Source organism: Photinus pyralis, unplaced genomic scaffold (assembly GCF_008802855.1).
Source record: "Photinus pyralis isolate 1611_PpyrPB1 unplaced genomic scaffold, Ppyr1.3 Ppyr1.4_LG1, whole genome shotgun sequence".
NCBI classification, from domain to species: Eukaryota; Metazoa; Arthropoda; class Insecta; order Coleoptera; family Lampyridae; genus Photinus; species Photinus pyralis.
Window position 1 is genome coordinate 58,902,272 of NW_022170249.1, and position 13,125 is coordinate 58,915,396.

General features: G+C 34.9%; 2 protein-coding genes across 2 annotated transcripts in view; one reads left to right on the top strand and one right to left on the bottom strand.

The window, feature by feature from the left end:
* On the bottom strand, positions 1-5,991 carry LOC116181598 (ribosome biogenesis protein BMS1 homolog). Its single transcript, XM_031501976.1, has 10 exons — positions 5,832-5,991; positions 4,934-5,779; positions 2,294-3,055; positions 2,051-2,241; positions 1,127-1,894; positions 950-1,082; positions 758-904; positions 515-690; positions 305-466; positions 1-255 (listed from the first exon to the last, which is right to left on the bottom strand). Exons 1-10 carry the CDS (start codon positions 5,893-5,895, stop codon positions 46-48), a joined length of 3,459 nt encoding a protein of 1,152 aa, XP_031357836.1. The 5' UTR covers positions 5,896-5,991; the 3' UTR covers positions 1-45.
* A 4,799-nt stretch (positions 5,992-10,790) lies between these two features.
* LOC116160072 (transcriptional regulator ATRX homolog) overlaps positions 10,791-13,125 on the top strand; it is a 40,706-nt gene continuing 38,371 nt past the window's right edge. The window contains exon 1 of the mRNA XM_031473206.1: positions 10,791-10,901. The gene's annotated coding sequence lies outside the window, so the exon portion shown is untranslated. The remainder of the gene's footprint in view (positions 10,902-13,125) is intronic.

Consider the following 13,125-nt stretch of genomic DNA (forward strand, 5'->3'; position numbering starts at 1 on the left):
TCAATATACAACATATGTATTCAAACTTAAAAATAGAAACATTCACTATGATCTTCCCTTCTTTTCTCTTATAGCAGCAGCTCTTTGTCTTGTCTTCATGATTTGCTTCTTTTGCAACTGAATCTTTTTTTGCTTCTTCGCTTCGATTTGCTCAATTTCCTTGTGATAATTTTTAATATTCTCTTTCATTGTCTTCTTGTGTTGCTCTTTCTTATGTTTAAATGATGTTCTCAGCATGTGCATCATTTTAGATACCTAACGAGAAACGTCGGATAAAATATTCTGGCCTAACAAATTACATTACCTTATGCTCATAGGGTTCCCTTACAACAGCTACCCTTTCGAGAGCTTTCTTTTGCTCTTCTAATAGTACACCATATTTTGGCCTGCTTTTGTATGGCAAAATGGCTTGCAATTTCTTTGGAATAACTAGGGGTTTAAAAACTTTTGGTCTTCGTACGATATCCTAAATTAAAAATGTTTGTAAACTAAACCATATTTCCCCCATTTTTACCTTATACAAACTGTCTTCATTCGGTTGATTTTTAATATTTTCATCTCGCTTAATTTGGCCTAAAGTACGCGCTCCCTTCCAACCAATTCTCAACTCTGAAGGTAGAAGCAACGTGATCATTGGATTATAAAACTGAGGTACATTTACTTTGAACCAAGTTCGACAGAAGACAATATCTAAAAACAATCGGGATTGAAAGAATGAATTCAACGATCGCATGCAAGGTAAAAATGAAAAACTTGCCACTTAATTTAATTTTGTCTTCAAATGTACCCCTAAAACATCCCTCAGGTTTGCTAATTGCCTTTTTGATCTGACCGCGAATTCCGGAAACGGTCTTTATTTGAGCTCCTTCAAATCGGGCGACTTCCAAGGAACTGTTAAACATATCTAAAACAGAATTGTATGAACTGTATGGCTTGAATTACACTATACCTTTAATAAAAGCAGTCTTATTGTATATCTTTAATGGATGTCCTATTAATTTCAGTTTCTTCATAATTTGAGTGGACTTATCTAGCTCTTGCACGGCTCCTGTGGCTGCTATTCGAAACCCAGGTTTATCAGTCTAAGCAAAAAAAATGAGATTGGACAAATGAATAGATAACATACCGTAACTGAACTAGGAACAGACTGGATTGCCAAAAAGCCAGTACCTTGTGGTGTGATCGGTCCCCAAAAATGTGCGTTGCAAGTAATATGCTGAGGAGTATACTTGAGATATCTAAATTTTAAATCATCTTCTAATTTCGAGTAAATGGGTACCGTCTGAAAGCGACGCCACCCCAAGGACAAGAGCACCGGATCGCTCGATTTCAAAATTTTTTTATACCATCGATGTTTCTTTACTTTGACATTCACGTACCCAATATTTTCTTCACTCATATTTAAGGAACCAATAACTAATGGATACGAGGGATCGAAGTTATCAATGAACTCTGCGGGAACGTCTTCAAGCTCCAACCTAACGTACATTCCGGGCCTATAACCTTCAACCTGTACCCTTAAATCATCTGACATCTGTTGAAACACAGTCTTATTTAACTCAGACTGCTTTTCCGCGCTCGATTTCATCTCATCATAATAAGAACTACCAGCATTGTCGTAATCCGCATCGAATTGTGCTTTTAATTTGGACTTCTTTTCGGCCAAAGCCTTTTTCTCCGTCGATTCATCAACTGGCATTTTTCTCTTTTCGCCTTGTTTGTCGCTTCCGGGCGTAATGTGTTTCTCACCAGTCTCAAGATCCTCAAAGTCGCCAAACGCTTCAGAGGAATCACTTTCTAAATCTTCGGCATCGTCCAGTTTTAATAACTGTTCAGCATCTTCGCTTTCTTTCCATGCTCCAGTTACAAAGCAATTCTGTATTAGAGCTTTACTCTGAAAATAACCCCTTAATTAATAATTTGAAAAAAATTGTTGAATGTTCCACCATACTTTGGGGGGTTACTGTAACTGCTCTCTATGAAAATTTCGCCAAGTATACGCTTAGGGCTTAAGGAATAAGGGCATAAAATAGTTTAATGTAAAACTTACCTCAGGTTCTAACCAATCTTTCCCAACGTCATTATTCCACGAATCAAACAACGAAGATTCAACAGTATTTAAATCGGTCTGTTTCATTTTGTGTTTTTGCACATTGCTAGAAGCTACTTTAAATAAACCTCCAATTTCCTCACCATCTGAATTGTCATTTTCAACTTCATCCGGTTCTTCATCGATACTCCCTACACAATTTTGCTATATAACACAGTTGCAGTGATTGGCGACTATACCTACCATAAACAATTTTCATAATACTACGTGTGGTGCTATGTCTATTTAAAGCGCGCGTGGCCAAATTTTCCTTCCATTTTACATTAAAATCATCTAAAGATTCGTGACCGCTATCGGAACCAGAATCGTCATCACTTTCATCACTTTTCCTTGATTGAGATTCTGTCTGATTATCATTTACGCCATTTTTATTCTCCAATTGATTTAATATATTTTTTAATTTGCTGTTTATATCCTTACTTTTGTTTGGTACACTTGTAGACGGTGCGGAATTTGTGGTAGTATCATCATCTTCATCACTACTAGAAGAAGACGAAGCATTTTCGAATTCGTCTTCCTCTTCATCAAAAATAACCTTTCTTCTTTCCGACCGTGCTTCAGGCTCTTTTCTTACAGGTTTCAGATGCGATACGAGTTGGTCATCATCGATTTGCATAAGCTCCTCAAGATCTTTGGAGGTAATTTTTTTCCCAGCAGTAAACAGCTGTAGCGTTGCTTCCTCCATTTTCTCATCTAAAGTTTTTTCAATCTTTGTTATATTGGTAACGATATTTGTCGATTCGTCCTCAACCTTTTTCGTGTGACTATGCGACCCGCCAAGTTCCACATACACGGCGTCTTTATCGTACACTATACCGCCCACGCCAGAAAATGGTGCGTAAACGAGTTTCTCTTTTTCTATAAGCGCCCTCTTTTTAATAGTCTCTGGGAGAGGGCAGGGATCGGGTAGAAAAGAAATATCGCTTATTGGAAAATCGCCGACACCTATAAGAAAAAAAGGAACATAATTGCGGTGCCTTTCTTTTTCATATTGTCGAATTGTTTAATTCCGTTAGAAAAAGTACTATTGCCCACTTTTACCCGAAAAAACCCACTTGGGCCCAGTAGGTTGAAGTTTTAAAAAAAAACGGGGGTACCTAACTCGAAATATCAATGATCCATTGGATATGGTTACATCTCGTGTTACATACAGGGTGGTGACTTGCGTAACGCATCATAGGGATTTCAATGTAAAATTTATAACATGCGATTATTGGCTCCCCAAATTATCTTAGAGCAAAAATGTATTAAGGTTTTTTGTAGGAAAAATTTTTTTACACCAATCAACCGTATTCGTTTTCAATTTGTTGCATAATAAAGACGGAAAATTGGAAAATAAAACCCCCATCTTTTTCAATACTGTGATGCCATGGAATTTTATAATACAAAAACTACGCCAATATCCGTCATGCCATGGAATGTCCGCTATAAAACAAATCAAATTCTATTGCAAAGTATTATATTTAGAACAGCGAATTCAACATAAAGAAAGACCAAATTACTAAAAACGGTTTCCTAATATAACAATTTACAATAAATGTTCGAATAAGTCACCATTAACTGCAATACAGTAACCAAGTCGATCATATAAAAGCCATTTCGAACTGCTGTTAATTGATAACTGGATATCTTTATGTTTTAGAAAATTCCATGGCATCGCAGATTATTGAAAAAGATGCGGGTTTTATTTTCAATTTTCCATCTTTATTATGCAAAAAATTGAAAACTAATACGGTTGATTGACGTAAAAAATTTTTTTCTACAAAAAACCTTAATACATTTTTGCTCTAAAATAATTTGGGGAGCCAATAATCGCATGTTATGAATTTTACATTGAAATCCCTATAATGCGTTACGCAAGTCACCACCCTGTATAAGCAGTTGGGTATGTATCGTAAAATATCCTATCAAGATTGGCGGTGCTATGTAGTACCTATGTCTACAGGAAAACCATTGCAACTCCCATTTCGAGATTAAGGATCTTGTGTGAAAATAACCCTTACAAGGAATTAGAAGGCGATTGGTCACCTAGCCACAACAAACTATGAGGGGTTCATGTTTGGGAATGTTTTGGCTAAACCAGAACGAGTTTTCTAAACCCAAGGTATGTAAGTAGGTAATGCAATTAGGCAACACACCTGTAATCTGAACCAAAAATACTATACGCTCTGTGTACAACAATCGCTTTCAATTTTGACCGTTCTGCGCAGATGCCAAACACCAGGGGATTTTCATAACGAAGCTTGGGGAGAAAAGTTAGCGTCATTTAACGGGATTCATTACCTGAATCATGTTTGTTTGTTATACTGTACAGGTGATTATGCCTTTCTATTGTTTTATGTCCCATTTTCGACACTTACTATTAAAAAAGTAGTATAAGCGCCATGGGTTCTTTTTGGGTCAAACTTAAATGGTAAAATCAAAATTTGAGAATCTTCACTCACTTTTAGGGGAGAAAATAAAAAAAATTGTCAAAAATAGTTATGGATTATGGGTGTTCTATTTAAAAAAAATGGGACACCCTGTACGTTAAAAAATAATTTCTGTAGATGCGCAACCACATTAGCACAAATTTCACAAACAAATTTCATTATATTTTTTACCAGGTATAAACTAGGAAAGATCAACACACTCTTGCAGGACCCTGTATAATATTTACTTCTGTATCTACCGATTTTGTTTTTAATATTCAGATCAATTTTTCTATTCTATGAAATGCGCTGAACAATTTATGCTCACCCTGTATATTTTTGAGCACTGTAACAAATTATCCCACCAACTAATAGGGCGGGCTAGAAAGTATGTAACAAAATAAGCACTTACCGGCGATATGTACAGATAAATGTTTACTTATTGGAATGCCTCGCACGTATCCATAAAGAGACACATTTCTATTACACTTCGGATTTTGGCGTACATACTCTTGGCTGGTTAAATCTTCATAACGGTCGCCTAATAAATAACTATGAGTTGTTCTCCACGTCAGCTGGCGAAGTTTCATAACTGACAAAAATCTACCCAAGTTCTTTATTTCATTCCGTAAATACTCCTCGTGCAAAATACCAGATAAATAGAAAAGTTTTGCGCCAGGATATACTTCCGTCCAAAATCTATGTTTCAAAGTTTTCTTTGTGTTTTTCAATGCCTTGGCGTTTTTGATTAGATCAAGGTGCGTTAAAACTCCCATAATACGGGGCATTCCGTGTACTTGGCAAATATTCAGAAATTCAAAAACCTCCATCTCAAAACCAAAACTTGCGTCGCACAGAAGTAAAACTAGATCGACAACCTTGGCAAGATCAACCATGGAGCTAATATCATTGTTGCACTCTATTAGGGTCACCCGCCGTTTTTTACCCATTACAATTGTAACCGGACCTTTCACATCTGTTAGTGTAGTCCGTGTGAACAGCTTAATTAAGCTACTAATCAATGTCGACTTGCCAACCTTAGGGGGACCAACTACAGCCACCAGGAGAGGTGGCGGTTCCAAAGGTGTGTGATCTACATGAGGAATGTGCTGCTTTTTCGTTTCAAAATCTTGTTTGTGTCGAAATTTACGCTGTGCCTTTATTGCAGATTGAAAACCAAAAGCTTTAGGATTTCGTTCTTTTGGATCTAGATCATTATTTCTTCCCGATTTCGCTTTTTTGCGTTCAGCTTTTCGTCCTATTGAAGTAAACAGATAAACATGATGTAATCGTACACTGGATATTCTCACCCGAAAGTTTTTGACGGTGAGCCTTTTTCTTTTCAAAAGCATCTTCTGCGTGTGGTTGGCTCATTTTATTAAATAAATCTTTCAATTCGTTAATATTTACTTCTTTTAATTATAGGTTATGTTTTTATCCTCACATGTGAATCGCGGCGCATTGTATACAGAGTACTTGTATAAACAGGATGGTTGGAAAAAAACATATCCTTTATTGTTGAATTTTAATTACTGTAACGGCCAATAACTATTATAGGAGGGCTGTTTTTTAACCTCTATTGCGGTGTACGCACTATTCTCGCCAGGAGAGAATGCCGGTACATCATAGGGGATTTATGATCATTCAACCGGTGAAACCGAGTTGGTAGATTTTGCTATGGTTAATTGCCACAATTGTTTCTATGGTGATTTCTACCAATCCGGTTAAAACGGTTGAATTATCGTAAATCCCCATAGTTTACAATCGTATGATCAACTATGAAAAACGTAAGTCAAATTATTTCTGTAATAAAACTTTGATTTAAAAAATATATACTCCGAGACTTGTTACCACCAAACCGCGCATAACTCAAGTTATATCTTGTCACAATGATAGGCCACGTACCGAGCTCGTAAAGGCAAAGAAGTTCCCACACTATTTGTTTTTATTTTAATCACCGCCTTAGGCTTGTTTTTTAATATTTTTCAAAATTTCTTTGACAAATCGAAAGCGCACAGATATAGGGAATTTTTCTTAAATGTATACATATATGGGCAATATATATACTTAAAAAACGGATCAAATGCCTCGTGACACTTAAGTGTGACGGCGTGGGATAGATGGCTGTAGGCAACCAACATTACACACGATATATCTGGAGCTGTATTTACAGTTCTTATTTCTTAAGGCTCCTCTGTAGTCAATTTGTATTTCAATGTTATTGCAATTGGTTAGACCACCAACAATACACATCTCTAGACGATGTACCTACTCCTTGAGTGAGACCAACGATGTATCTCTATCCTTTCCAGTTTTGCATATTCTCTTCATTTATTGTTAAACACAATAGACCATGTATAATGGTCAAGGACTAATATTATGTAAACAAGTTTAGCGAAAAGCTGTACAATATTTGAATGGAGATGCACAAATGCCTATTTCTTTTACTATTAAGTAAATTACTTATTCAATGCATTTACTGCATTTTTCTATAATGACACCTTCTGTAAATTACCTGGTTCTTAGGTCATTAGTGGACTAGATTAGCATTGTTTGTTAACATTTTTAATTACCCCTTAATTTCCTGTGAGTTTTTTTAATCAATTTTACTGATGATTTATAGATTGTTATAGTTATTAGATAGACATATGCATGAATGAATTCACTTAGGACTTAGGTATGGTAGAACCTAATAAACCGGCACTTCGAACACCCAAAATAAATCTCTTTATTTTCTTATACAATAAGGGTGAACAACAACAAAAAATGTATTTTTTTTTATAAAAATGGTAGCTAACATTTAGAATTCTGTTACAATGATTAAAAGTATAACATTACCCATTTTTAAATAAATTCTTATCTCTTCAAAAAATAATAATTGTACATTTAGCGTTATACTTATTTATATTTATGCACAACCCATGTAGAATTTTTCCGAACATCTTATGTGCAGCAAGACGACTTCGCTTTTTTGTCCTAAATTGAGAATTCAGTTGTAAAATTTGTTGATTGCGAGGTTGATCCTCTATTTTCTGAGAGGCAAGATCCGAGATGATATCAGTTCATATTCGCTAAGTTGGAGTGAAATTTGCGGAATTCCATCATATTCTCAAACGGAAAAAATAAATAGTTGAAATTTTTTAAAAGTGGGAGAATTTTTTTACCCACCACTAATTACCGGGAAAACCCAAAATTTCACCCATGTTTTGATACAAATATTCATTTTCGTGATGTCTCATTACCTTATTGACTTGACATGAGCAAAACAATGCCACTTTTTTTAAATAAATTTGTCAGTGTCGCCTATTAGTTATCGTATCCCGCTTAGAAATTTAGCTAAAAAGGGGAATTGGAACATTTTTTGTAACAGCTAAAATGAACAAGTGCAATCGAATTTCTTTGAAATGGTAGGCTCAGAATGTGAAAACTATTGGGCGCAACTTTCTCGCCAATTTATATGTAAAAATCGAAATTTGTCGTTCCTTTATTTTTTTGATAAGCGATATTCCTGATATCTGATCATATTGAAAAAATAAGTAGCACTTGCCTCTCTAAGTCTTGGCTCAGTAGTAGTGTTTGCGAATTATGATACTGTGCTACCCGCTTGTGTGGTGGTCGCATGCGTTAGTCCAAAAAATCAAAACGGTGCCACATTTCTACACAAGAACCAATTTGCGGCAAAAATGCTTCTAATTACTGGTACAGTCGTATTCCGCCTAGGGGTTTAGCTAAAAATTGGGCTACTATTTGATACCTTCCTAAACAAATTTCTTGAAGCATCCTGATAGAATGAAAAATGTTTTAGAAATCAAAAATTATTTCCAATGTACCTACAATAAATATGCATTTAGTACACTTTTCGTCTTGGGAATATGCGACATTATGATTCACAAATCAACAGCATTCATGAACATTAGCTAATTATATAGTAATTTATCTAATCCATATCATTAGGAACGGCGTAACAATGTGCAGGATAATGCCAGGTAGTTTCTTTTGTTTTCCCTTTCAAGTAATGAGTTGTCGCCTCAGGAGTTATAGTGCAATATGAGTTGCCTATCCTTACGTTAGCATTTTGATTTTTTTCTAAAGATCGCGATACATATTTTTTAAAATATATGCATTATGCATTATCATAATAGGTGGAAATAATATCTTTAAGTACCGCCGTAGGAAATACTGTCGGATTTCCAAATTGGTGCTGTAGGTTTTTCTACTCCCATTACAACGGCTGTTATTTACGAAAAACGATTTTTCTATTCATCGATCTTCCTAAAAAACTAAGACCAATATTTCAACTTTTTTTAAGTACCGCCATTCTTTTCATCATTGCAAAGAATATCCACTATCGAGAATTTGTTAGACTGCAACTACAAAAGTAGCATTTCATAAGAAAGTTTAGCTATTTTTCCAATATGGCGGATTGACTACAGAGGAGCCTTAAACTGTTGCCACCCTGATATATAAATTTTTGTGTTAAAAAATCACAATTTCATGCTAGTAATAAAAATAAAGACTAATATCTAACCCTAAGTTGACATTAAATGTTCAAGTTACTGTTTTCATAGCAGCCGCAGATTATCATTTAAAAAAAATTCGAGTTCTGGGCCCTTTACATGATTGTGCCCAATTACAGAGTCACGCACATAATGCTTTTAGAGGTGCTCATGCAGAAGGTCTTAAAGTTGTTTTATACTACTCCGGTATTTACCTTACGAATTAAGAATACTGTATTTTTTAATGAAAAGTAAATTATCTATCTATGGAAATGAAATTAACTAATTATGCACTTCAGGCATACCTTTTAGCTTGCTGAGCAACTGATGCAGAAATAACTCGATAATACGAACCCAATGCTAAAAACCGGAAGACTCTGCGGTATTTTGTTGTCGCGATCTCGCTATCATATACTACACGATGCAGTACGAAACTAATGCTGTATACCCGAAGGCCGTTGCTAAGATCCCTTATACAAAGCTTAAAAGGCGCTCGAAGCACCGACAGTTAGTTGAACAATAAGCTCCTTATTGAGAGATGCGCTAAAAAGGTGCTTCATAAATATAAAAATTACAACTTTTTGCGACGCCTATGGTTATCAGCTGTTTACATTCGGATGCTACTGCGAATGCGCGGTGTTCTACTACGGTGTAAAATATATATCTTTGTCTTTGTTAGGTATGTTGGCACCTTAGAGAAGGAATTTCTTTCATAGTCCAAGGTTGGCACAAATGTTCCTCTTATTGAAAGTAAATGGGAGGCCATATCTTTGATTATTATAATCAAAGGGCCATATCTATGAAATAATATGATCTAAGATTATTTTAAGGAAGGAAAGCATAGCATAGCATATAGTTTATTATTATTTATTTATTATTACACTACTGACAACTAAAATGTCAAATTTTCATAGATAATCCGAATTTGAAACAAACTTGAACGGAATATACTTAGACAAGGAAAGAGAGCTAGTCTAAGGGAATACATAACACTATGTTTAAAAACATCTATACTGCATTCATTATAAGAAGGTAGTAGATGGCGCTGTGTTTCAAGATAAGCACACACAAGAAAATAAAACGGCACCAAATTATTGTTAAGTAGGAATATCTGGCACTGCAAACAGAAATAAAACAAATGATTTCACGTCTGTCTCTTTGACATTAACAGATGACAGGTCACGGACCTCTTGTTAATAAGAGGTCCGTGTGGCAGGTCAACATAATAGTTTAGTACGCAACAGAAACTACAATGCGATCAAAAATGAGTTGCTGCCGAGTCGCCTTTGGAATTTTTGTTTACATGGGAAATAGTACTTAACTTGAACTTCCAAAGGCCACTCGACAGCAACTCATTTTTGATCGCCCGTTACCATCTTACAAAATTCGTCACTCGTTTTATTTTCTAGCGTGATACTGACCCGTGTTTTAACCAGTCAAAGTGAAGGTCAACGTTTCCCTATGCTTTCTAACACTACCTTCTTAAAATGAATATAGTACCTTTAGAAAACACACAAAAGTAAACCTTCTCGATGGAAAACACCTCCAACCACCTCTAGTGTTAATCTGAATTAGCCGCAATACTTTTCGGACACACTGTATATTTCTGGTTGTTTAAAAATGAAGCACGTTACCCTAATTTTATTATTATTTAAGCAGAAATATAATTAAATGAAGCTATATTTTACCTGTGTACCAGTGTTCTTATTTTGAAATTTAAAGTTTATTTAATTTTTATAAACAAATTTCTCATTCGAAAGTCAGGTTGGTACTCCTGAATTCTATGCTCTTCTGTTATGTTATTCTGTGTGGAAAGTGGAATGGAAAATGGCTACTAACGTTTTAATAGTTTGTGTATAAAATTACCTCTTGATTTTAATTGCGGTATGCATTGTTTGTTTTAATAAATTTCTCATTAGTATTTCAGTTTGTTGTGATAGTTTTGCAATAGTATTTGTGTCAAGAATTGAGCTTGTGCGTTTTATGGTGCAGAATTGCGCGGGAAAGTAATTTCTGTTTTTGCTTGAAGCGGTTTTTTGATTGAAGATTTTGGGTTTGTATTGCACTATTCAAACTGCTCATTCAAGTCTGGTAGCAAATATTGTTCCTGGTTTTTGATGAACGTTCTGTTTTGCAAAAGACTGCAGTGGAATTCAAACACAAGTTTGAAGCAAGTGTTCACAGGTAAAAAAGGTTTCACTGTGAGTATGATACACATGCAGTGTTTGTTTTTGTTTCTTTAATAATAAATAGTACTTGCACCTTGCCTTTTGTAAAATACTGAATCTTGTTCATGGATTGTAGAACAAATGGTAGGTTCTTTCTTTATGTCCGAATAGGGAATGAGCTTATAAGCACTTGTGCCTTTCACTTGTGGTTACACGATTGCATTTACCCTACATACTCTTTTGCTTAAAAGCTGTTGTTTCAAGTTCTTTTGGTTTTTTATGAGACCCATTCTTATTTTACATCATACAATGTCGCAATACTTGAATCGTAATTCTATAAAAGGTAGGTACTAGTCGTTAAAATAAGTCACAGCATTTTTACGTAATTACATTAGTAATTAACGTGTGGTAAACATTTATAATACCAGCTCAGTTTGTAAAAATGAAAGTTATTGTTCTATGGATTCTTCATTTACCGGATTCTTAGCCTTTTAATTGCTAAATCCAAATCAGCACTCACTATTATAGCCGTATAATCAACGTACATAAAATGAATCCACTTAGTAGGTTTTGACATACACCATGGGATGTTTAACTCATATTTGCCAGAGGTAGAGTTTTGCTACTTTACTATGATGATTAAGCAGGAACCATAAGAGGAATTCATGTATTTAATTTCGTATTCTCATACTCAAATTGTCTTTGAGACAGAATTTTGAACTTTAAAACCAAACAGCGCGAAACGATCGTAGAAACATTTTTCAATATATATATATATATATCTATAGTTTAAATGTTTAAATACACAATTAAAAATTACGTTCAGAAATACTAGCAACAATATCTTGATCTTCAATGGAAATCGCAGAAAAATAATTATTTGAAGATACAGACATTGTTCTAGTATTTTTGAACATGTGTAGGTATTCAAAAATAAAAAATATACATGGTGTTCTATTTAAAAAAAATGTTGTTTGAGTTATTTCCGGTCAAACCGCAAGTAGAAAAATTGCCATTTTGACCAATGAGTTTTTTGATATTTATTCTAACTAGATAACCGAGATAATCGACGGTTGTGGGACTTATGGGGCACTCTGTATGCAACATTACATTATACAACAAAGCATTATCACTCACATTACCAGGCTGAATGAGCGGGAAATAACTACACCTTCAGGTGATATGGTGGTTCATGTAAGCAGTCTTCCTTTGAGGAGTACACTACTGGAGATCTTAATCTAAATCCTAATAAAACAGCTACTTTGATCATAGTTCCGCAGCGTGTGTTGCTAAATCCAATAATGGATGAAAATAGACAATGGTACCACAGATGTAAATATGCTTTTACATAAAATATACTTTTACATCTGTTATGGTACTACCTATATATTTGTGGGAGGAAAAAATACAGTGTGATCCAATTTTGATAAGATGGGTAACTTTCCTATTAGCGTAGATAAAGGAAAGCATCTTAGATACTCGTGGCCTCTTTTTTCATACTTATTTTATTACTGTTGCTAGAAATAAACTGCTGTCTTTTGTTTTTTCCCTAGAGAAAAATCGAAAAATGGCCGATTCCTTCAATTTGCTTTAACTCCTTTATTTTTGACTTTAGCATTTAACCTACTAATCACGACCGAGTACAGTACAATGTTTTTGTTGATCTGCACTAAGTTACCCATTTAATCCCTTCGAATTTGGACCACACTGTACTTGATTGGTTGGAAAACATTGATTAGTTGTTGTCCATATTATGTTTTATGGACGTCAACAATATTTTGACCTGCCGCAATGGGATCTTCACGAACGCGAATAAGCAGGAGAAAGAACTAGGTCAGATTAAAATGTTGCTTCATCAATCAATCAATTCAATCTCTTTTTCTGGTGTCTGAAGTACAGCTACTATAGAAGGGATAGCTGACTTCTCACTTATACTCGAG